Source organism: Amblyomma mixtum, chromosome 4, assembly GCF_055824585.1.
Source record: "Amblyomma mixtum isolate Tamu chromosome 4, ASM5582458v1, whole genome shotgun sequence".
Classification (NCBI taxonomy): domain Eukaryota; kingdom Metazoa; phylum Arthropoda; class Arachnida; order Ixodida; family Ixodidae; genus Amblyomma; species Amblyomma mixtum.
Window position 1 is genome coordinate 25264677 of NC_143015.1, and position 9608 is coordinate 25274284.

At 48.9% G+C, this 9608-nt stretch overlaps 1 protein-coding gene across 1 annotated transcript; it reads left to right on the forward strand.

The window, feature by feature from the left end:
• Positions 1–423: 423 nt before the first annotated feature.
• Positions 424–9155, forward strand: LOC149345921 (carbohydrate sulfotransferase 11-like). The gene is made up of 3 exons (XM_089541223.1): positions 424–462; positions 1314–1960; positions 8900–9155. The coding sequence occupies exons 1-3, from the start codon at positions 424–426 to the stop codon at positions 9153–9155; spliced, it is 942 nt and encodes a 313-aa protein (XP_089397349.1).
• The last annotated feature ends 453 nt before the right edge of the window (positions 9156–9608 follow it).

Sequence of the window (9608 nt, forward strand, 5' to 3'; positions counted from 1 at the left end):
TGGAGGCGCACAACCACAGCGACGGCGCGAGGTGTGCCCCCGTTTCTCCACTGTCGTGACGTCATCGTGTCACGTGGTGTGACGTCATGTATCACGTGATTTGGAGGCGCATAACCACGGTGAAGGGCTGAAGTGGTAGCTAAAGTAGTATGCTTCGCATAAAAGCACATCGAAATCATGCACCTATACTGGAGGCCGGTAAGACAAGGTAACATGATAACGAACCACAATGCTCTACATGTGAAAAAAGAAAGGAAGATGACAAGATGTCTCGTTAGCGCAGTATAAAATTTTTGGAGCCCTTAACATACCTTAAGAGGACACTGCAATAGGAGTGTGTTCTGGACCCTTTGCGCAAGGACGGAAGTAGATACAGACGATGACACACAATACACAGAGCGAGACAGTGGCAGTTGAAAAGTGATGGGTGGTCGCTGTGGTAGCGTAGTGCTCGAGGCAGTGGTCAGTTAAGCTGATTTATTAGCGCCGCCGCGGGTTCGAAACAGAGGGGTGGCGCAGTCGTGGCCGTATTTATTTTATTTCCTTTGGTCTCGCTGGCTTCAAACAAACAGTGTTCCGGATTGGTAGCCTTAGTGCTTGCGCTCAAAGAATATTAAGCGTGTAAAGGCTAAAAACTTCTGTGACACATCTGTGTCTGATGTGTGGTGCTTTAAATGGTGTCTTAGTGTCCAGGTTCGCTTGCGAGGCGCCTCACACTACATTCTCTACGCTAGCGAAACACTTAAGTATGGTTTAAACGTTAGTGCGCAATACTGAAATCAATTGACAGAATTTTTAAGCGTAGTTAATCTTGTACATGAAGGCTAGTGGATTACTCATACCTTTTATCGCCGAATGGCAGTACTTCGAAGTATTCAAACTGAACTGGCCGGTTCGACACAAACCAGAGATGGGCAAAAGATGATCATTTACCACTGCTTGATTGTCATATTGTTCTGATCTTGCAAATTTCTTTAAAAGTACAATCAGGTGTTCGCCCTAAGTAGCTAAAAAAAAAGCCGGCGCGCTCGTTGTTTTGCGAAGAAAGGCAGAAGTAGTGAGTGCAGCACCACGCTATCCCTAATGCCGCCGCAGCTTTGTCGGCTGCTCTTCAAGGAAACCGGACCGCAAAATCTCCAATGCAATAGGTTTCTTTAGTAGTGATACCTATAATTTAGTACAGGAGCGGCTACTGCATGCAGTGTTTCCTATACTGAGAATTTCGAGCTTGCTTCAACAATAAAGATCCCCGTAAAGTAATTAACTACCGTAATTCGAACGCAAAGCCAATAACTGGTTTTTTTGTGTCACAGCCCACTGGCTGCAGGTGCAACATATACGACGACACCGACATTACTTGGCCAAAGCAGCAGCAGGACGACATCGACGACCTCAGCACAAGGTTATCGAGACTGGACGCAGTTTGCGAAAAGTACCGGAACACCTTAATTATAGACGACACCAGTGAGAGCACAGCATATTGGAACTCCCTGAACCATTCGAGAGGCGTGTGCTCTCTGCACTTGGTAAACTCACTGAGCTTCGGCTACTGTCCTGTGCCCAAAGCAGCAAGTTCTAGCCTAAAGTCCCTCATCTTGCAAGCGGAACACATGAAGGATCCTGGAGACAATGCCAATGCAATCTCTTCCGCGTTCGAAACCCACCCTTCCGTAGCGCCAAGCGCGTACTGGAGAAAGAAGCTGGGACCAAGTTACGTCAAGACAATCATGGTTAGACACCCATTCGAAAGGCTAGTCTCTGCGTACGTCGACAGAGTACGGACAACCAAGCCGTTCATAGACGGGGCCAAGAGGCTCTATCGCCACGGCTTCACCGGCAGTGGACCCAACGGCACCTTTACCTTTGGGGAGTTCGTCACGAATATACTGAAAGATCCGGTCGAGACTTGGGACCTCCACTGGGCTCCTCATACACATCGGTGCCGGCCTTGCACCATCAGGTAGGGCGCGAAAATTTTCAAGCTGAGTGCGTGAGAGTTCACGAGGCTATACGTGAGTGTTTCTTGCTTTCTCTACAAATGCAGAAATGTCTGTTCGGACAAGTTAAAACAAGGCACAGAGCATTTATGTTTTTTGGTTATGGCTTCCTGCACCTTGTAGGCATTGCACTGTCAGTGATTTGGGCATCCCCCGGAGTTCGGGAGGCACGCATGCGACATCTCGGAATTCAGGGCTTCCACCCAGTCGACCACCACACACTCGAATCTGGACCCATGGGCCAAAATAGCGGGCTTTGCTGGCATTTATAGCCGCCCCCTGTTTGCACATGCACATTTAACTTCCTTATGCCGCAGGGGAGATTTCTGCAGTTAAAGAAAGAAGATTTGGGCACGAATGGCAGGATGTCATCCTACACGGATGTTGAAGCACTTCCCTCCTAAAAAGTGAGCTTAAACAGGACTTTTAAGTGTTTTTATTTGCTCCTGAACAGAAATATCATGCGCAAACGGGGCAGCACAAGGACAAAATACACTTAGTAGGAGAAAAAAGTGTGACCACAGCCACGTCCTGCACATCGGCTCCGGCTGCTGTCGCTGATTCGCAAAGACTTACTAAGCGCCAATGTTAGTCCCTACAGCCGCGGCTCCTGCACTAGACTATGGCATGATCCGTTATCTGCTACATTTGCGGTCGTCCTGGCCGCGAACTGCGTGATTATAAAGGGATTTATTTTCTCCTCTATCTTCCTGAGGCTGTACAGCTCTAGACACCGACCTTAACGCGTGCAAAAACAGTAGCTGAAGAACGCAGACTAGTGCGAAAGTTGGTATGACATAGTAAGGCAAAAACAGCGCACCTGCTCAAGAACCAGGGAATATGAGACAAGACAGTCATCTTTCCTGGCCCTTGATCAGGTGCGCTCGTTTAGCCTTAGCAGCACAAGGCTGCCTGAAAACAATAATCAAAACATTTGCAAACATCAAAAGGCGATTGGCGCCTATGCGTGACTCACGCAAGGTTTTTTTTTTTTAAGATCAGAAGCGAGAAATAGGCCTGCTAAGGACGCAGCCCTGCACTGGTCACACAACCATAACAAGATTGTCTGCTGCACGAAGAACAGCTTTGAATCAGAGTATATAGGAATCGACGCCTATCGTATCCTGCTCAATGCTAAATTATTTTATATTCCTATGAGTAATAGCATAACTATAATAAAAGTATATTTATACATGTTACGAATAGAATGCGCCATGCCTATTCTTGCGTCTGGCTGTTTAAAACGAGTTCGCAGGTGACATCCCGGCCCCAGCGATCGCATTGTGATAGTGAAGTACAAAAACACCCTTGAGTTCATGTAAGTTTCTTTTCGAAAGCTCCTCATGGTGTCGGTGAATAGCCATCCTCCCTGATCGTCAGCAACAAGCATCATCTGTTGGCCAATAGTATAGAACACCTCATAACTGAATGGAGGTATTGTGAGATTGAGAATGCCCGGAGCAGGCTGTATTGCCACCCGCAAGAATGGCATTTCCGGCGAAAGCGAAGATGGGAGATGAACATAGACAAAGGAAGACGAGGTTGACAAACAATCCTCACACTAACTCCCCCCCCCCCCCCCGATGAAAGCGACCATACTAGCTGTGAGTTAGAATGACGACGGGCGATGGGCAAAGGGTTTTGAGGCAGATTCTGCGACCTGCCTTGCGACCCCAACCTCGTCTTTGCCTCGACTCCTCGCTCTGGATGACACTACCCTCTTTTTAAACAGAAAGCAAAATCTCCGGTGCCGCACACGTGCTGTAATCCCTCTGTGTGCAGTAACCCTCTCCCGCGTGCAGAGGAGGTTGCGCTTCGAAGGATCCATCCGCGTCGGGGTTGCCCTAACTCCAGCCGTGACACGAAAGTGGCCGCTATTCTAAAGTTTATATCCCCACCCGGGGTGTCCGTCCGTAGAAACCGAAATACTGAGGCCGATATTTACCACCTGCTGGGGTTTCCCCGGCGCTGAAGCTGACAAGAATTAGGCACCTGGCAGCAGCGGGTCTATCGCCGATCAATCCTGTTTCATATACCGCTTGGATATAGGGACCGCATCATCGTTAACTCCTCGACTTCATTAGATCAGAGAAACGTTTCTCATTTCTTTAAGCATCCTCATCATCCATCACTACATACCGTTTTATGCCCTGAGGCATAAAACTGGTTCCGGAGGTGAAAGCTGTCTTTCCATTGTCATCTTCATGCATAGGTATTTGCCAGTAACCGGATCGCAGATCGAGACTGGAGAAAAATTTGGCTCTTTGTAAACAGTCAAGGGTGTCGACAATGCGAGTAGGTGTGCATACATCATTTCGAGTTACCTTGTTCAGAGCACGATGATCGGCGATAAAGAAATATGATGTGACGGTTCAGCATAGCAGTGACTTTGGTGTCAGTAAGTTGCGTTCAGAACTAGACATTCCATACGGGCGGCGGCGAACGATCCCAGAGCGGAAAGTTGCTATGGGCCTAAACTGCAGAACGGATGTCAAATGAAGAGGCGTGCTTCTTCACGACGGCGACCAATGTGTATACCTGGTCTGATGAAAGGTAGGTGCTGATGGTAGCGGAAAGTGTTTCCCCAAGGGAAGTAGGTGAGGGAACTGGTTGCGCGGCTCTGTATACCGAGATAAGCGTCATAGGCTGAGCGGTGGCGAGTTAAGCGACAGTACATCCTTGGCGCACAAGAGGCTCAGGCGTAGTGTTACAGGCGGCCAGATGGACGAACCGCGTGAAAAACGAAGAAGCGACGTATCAATAAAAATTCCTCTGGAAAGAAGGCGCGGGCTTGGTACCACCAATGCGTCTCCATCGGCAATGTGGGCAGAGCCAACCGGAGTGATGTCCCTGCCGCCAGAAAGACATGTTAAGCGGCTGCAACCAAGCCGTGGGCGGTGCGGTCAGATAGGTCACGGACGGGCGAAGCTCGGCCAGAAGGAGTCGGTGGAGGAGGGGAGCGACGAGGAACAGAATAGTAGTTCGGGCGGTGCGGAAAGTGCGGGTACAAGTCTTCACGGCGGAAGTCACTACGTGCAACCCACGCGCTCGGGACGCATTCGCCGGCGAGAGACACGGGTGACATGGCCAGGAACTCTGCAGTCAAAACAAACGGGACTGGGGGGATGCGTACGCCGTGCAGGAAGGAAGCAGCAGAGGAAGGTTCGGAAGAAAAAGCGGACAGGTTGTGCTGACAGGTTGAGAACGGGATGGAAGCAGATCTGATTGTGGTGTCGCAGCAAGCTCAGCTTACGTTGGGAGGCAGCGAGAGACAGGTAGCTATGGACTATGTTCCGCATCAAGAAGGCCAGCTAGACCCCGGTCATGTCACGCAAACGGGAGGAAGGAGAAGGAGGAGGGAAATTGGCGGCAGACCATGAAATATCGCCAACGATTTCTTCGCAGGTAATGGTGCGAATCAGCGCGCTCTAATCGACATCAGGATAAGGGCGGCAATCCCAGGTTTTTTGAAGCCGCTGCGAATTTTCGTCAATAAGCTGGAACGTGCTGCACATGTCCAGTATCGTGGAAAGGTTATGGCAGCGAGATGAATGGAGGCGCGATATCTTTCAGGACATGGCGAACGCGGTAGCCTTCAGGCACGGCCTTGCTGGCATGGCGGCAAAAGAAAAAGCACACCCTCAATGTACGATGTGTACGATTCTCCTGGAAGCTGAACGCGAGAGGCCAATTTTTTTTCGCACACTAGAGGACCAGAGCAAGCAGTCCCAAAGGTCTAGCAATCTCCGACGTGAAGTGGGATCAATCAGGCATAGCGTCTTCATGGTTTAGAAGCCATGTCTTGGCCACATCGAACAAATAAAATGAGACATTGATGACCTTCATTGAAGTGTCCAAGCGGTTGAATGGGCTTCCGCGGTCGTATTGGTGCAGCCAGTCTTCAAAGCCTTTGTCACGAAGGCCCGCGAAAACAGGAGGATCGCGCTGGCGGGTGCGGACCGTCCAAACAGGCTGGGCAGGCGAGGCGGTGGTGATGCGGGGATTCGGATTGATCCCAGTCTGCTGGTGCAAGGATCGGGGCCTAGAAAAAGCACACCGGTGGCGGCCGATGGAAAGATTGTGGCTAGTTGTGAGTGCCTTGAGTCAACGTGATTCATCAGGACAGATGCGCTGACTAGCGGACGACCGGAACGGAGCTCCAGGTGGCTATGGAGGGGTACAGGGAGACGAAGAGCCACCTCCACCACGTGTCACGTTGAGAAAGCGAAAGCGAAAGCCGAACGCCGAAAGTCTGCGTCGTTTCCTATCCATCCCTTGTGTTCCTTGTGCGCTATTTTACATCATGAACGTTATCCAACTTGCCCAACTTTAGCGCTTGTCTGCGTCGTTTCCTTTCCGTCCCTTGTGTTCCTTGTGCGCTATTTTTACATCGAGAACGCACGGAGGAGGCTTTTTCGACGGAGGAGAAGATGTGGGATGATGAATATCGACACAGGAAGATGACGTTTACGCACAATGGTTACAGTAGTGTGAACTTCAGAGAGAAAACTAAACAGTTCGGAGAAAATATGTGCGAAAATAGTGGTTGTCATTGCCGGCTCTTTCTCCTTGTTCCAAAATTTGGCCTATAAAATGCTTCCTGTGTCCACACTAAATATTTCTGTCATCCACAAAAAATCAACATGTACCGAACATAACGAATTCCCGCGGAGATTTTGTCTCGAACGCCATGCTGCCCCTGTGGGCAGCCTTGAATAACAAGTGTTTACACAGGTTTCGTGGGCATAAAATCCTGCTTGCAGGTCGTCGGAAATAAGTCCAGCTACCTTGATTCAAAACGCCATGGCACGCAGTTCTGAACCGTCCAATATGGCCGGTCTTCGCCTGCTATTGTTCTTCCACTTTGCTCTGCAATTGCCTGTTATTGCTCTTCCAGTGCACTGCTATTCCACTTTGCGGAAGCCCAATCCACGTTGTAGGGAGTGAACCTTACACCTCTGTGCCTGATGTTAAAGATAAGGTCTACTGACATCAGTACCAACCCGATGAGACTTCTGTCGAAAAACCCAGCAGAAAATTTTGCGCTCTCCCAAAATATTTTCGAGAAGTATTTTGGAACATATATCTAGCAAGAAGCAAAATTCTTGCAGTGGGAGCAAAACAGTCATTGTAAAAAAATTTTCCGCCCTTACCCTACACATGTTGAAACTACACAAAGCTGGTAAATTTAAATATTTTTTTGTATAGAGTGTTTATTTCACGTCACAATTCTGAATATACTTTTACTGAGGGAAATATGTTTCTCAAAGCTGACTTTTGAGCTGTCCTGAAATGTGCGATAGTAAGCAATTTCGCAACCTGCTACTTGCGGTAAAGCTTGAAACATTTGACATCGGAAATAAAACACACTTCTCACCTGTCGCAATGGTGTCTTAACGCAAATGCTCAAGAAACGTTTTTTTTTCTTGCAGAACTGCAATGCAACCGACGGGGTCGATTAATACAAATGGCCCTCAGAGAAGACAGGCGGATATTTCTGAGCGCAAGCATTGCAACATTTCAACGAAAAGTTTAGACCCTCTTTAGCCTACACTAGCGTGTGCATGCTTTTGCCCGACAAAATTTTAGACTTACTCCGAAAAAATGCAGACATTGGTAGCTCATCTCTCACCCTGGTATGACGCCGCGCTATGACGCCACTAGGCATAGAATGACGTCATAGGTCATTCTAAATGACACGCGTGGAAGAAATAGACATATGTGAGTTCGGGTGCATTTCATTGTCTATAGCTCAGACCCTTGCACCCCCCTCCCCGCCCCCCCTAAAAAAATGGTGCAAGCTATTACTGTCACACCTGTACAGTGGCAGTGTGATATTTTCAGTTAGATCTTTTATTGCGAAAGCAATACTACGCTCATGAACGGCCTTTCGCGTAGCGGCGGCCGGTAACCACGTTTGACCTTCAGAATAACCTCTGACGTCATACCAGGGTGAGGGATGGGCTACCAAGTCGAGTCGTCGCGCAGCGGCGGCCGGTAGCCACGCGTGTCATTTAGAATGACCTATGACGTCATTCTATGCCTAGTGGCGTCATAGCGCGACGTCATACCAGGGTGAGAGATGGGCTACCAAGTCGAGTCGTCGCGCAGCGGCGACCGGTAGCCACGCGTGTCATTTAGAATGACCTATGACGTCATTCTATGCCTAGTGGCGTCATAGCGCGACGTCATGCCAGGGTGAGTGATGAGCTACCAAGTGGAGTCGTCGAGCAGCGCCGGCCGGTACCCACGCGTGACCTGTAGACGCGGCGCACTGCGTTCCTTCTTTAGACGCGGCGCGCCGCTTTCCTTCCGTTAGAGGCGCTGCGCTCGCTTTCGCAACCTACCAGGCTTAACCAAAGCTAAGCCCCCGCCAACTTTTTTCATATACTTTGCTTTAGGACTGAAGTCACTGTTGCCTATCCTGTAAGCTGTGATGATAAAGTGTAAAATGGTCCTGCGTTACTCCTGTACTCGTTATGATGATTAGGTCAAAGGTGATGGCCCAGTCTCCCTTCATATTTGGTATCCGCAATTCCGCACTGTTTGCCAACATGCCTGAGAACGAGAAATTTCCTGACTTGAAAAAATAAAAGCGATGCCCTGCAATCCATCGCTCGTAAAGCGGGTAGTCGAAACGAAGAATATTTAAGGACTCTTGAAAGCTCGTTATAACAATTGCTTGGAGGTTTTCTACCTGCATGTTTTGATTGCTTAACCCGACATTCCACATGCGTACTTTATTCAGTATGAAATGAATCCTCGATGCAAACCACCTGTCGGATTTTAGCCCCTGCTTGCTGACTTACAACCAATACCTGAAACGTCGCCGCCATGCTGACAACGATGCAGTGCATTTTATCGTAAATACACGTGCGCTTCTTTCCCCTTTCCCTCTTCAGGTACGACGTCATCGTGAAGGTGGAAACACTCGACAGCGACTTCGAGAAGCTGCTGCCAAGGCTGGGCCTCGCAGGCTGGAAGCTCCCGAAGAGGAACGCGAAGAGCCTCCGGAAGAAGTCAGAAGCCCGCAAAGCGTTCGCCCGTTACTTTTCGGAGCTCACACGACAGCAGGTGCTCAGGCTGTTCGCCATCTATGTGTACGACTTTGAACTCTACGGCTACAAGCTAGAAGGTTACACGAGTCCTGTATTGTGACGAAAACTGCCCGTTGAATTTCCGGGTACGCACCGAAATTTGAACGCCAAATAGTTAGGCCGCCTTGGGAAATTCTAGCAATTTTTTTCGACTTGCTTGCGCGATGCATCCGAGGCACGGTTTAGCGAGGAGAAATAAAATGTTTTTTAGGATAAACTACCAAAATATCCACCACGTTATCAGTGATCTTTTTTATGGATCCCGAAAATTCCCTCCCTTCGGTGTGGAAATGCGGAACTTGTTTCTCCGGTTCCTCGAGGACGAAGATTTTATAATGAGACAGCTGTGGTTACGAAAGGAGACGCCAAAAACCTTAAAAGCGTTATGCAGCAAATAGTGGTTTTCGAAGCATGTATGGCCTTACTTCAGATACATGCACGATGCATCTAACACGCTCATAAATGTGTTTGAGTAAACTTACTAAGGAAGAAATAGCAGTTCGTTGTGACTTTT

Bases quoted from the DNA above. Each gene is read 5' to 3' on its own strand.
- LOC149345921 (XM_089541223.1), top strand. From the start codon at position 424: ATGGGTGGTCGCTGTGGTAGCGTAGTGCTCGAGGCAGTG. The intron at 463-1,313 runs GTCAGTTAAGCT...TTTGTGTCACAG, and splicing joins GCGTAGTGCTCGAGGCAGTG to CCCACTGGCTGCAGGTGCAA. The intron at 1,961-8,899 runs GTAGGGCGCGAA...TTCCCTCTTCAG, and splicing joins TGCCGGCCTTGCACCATCAG to GTACGACGTCATCGTGAAGG.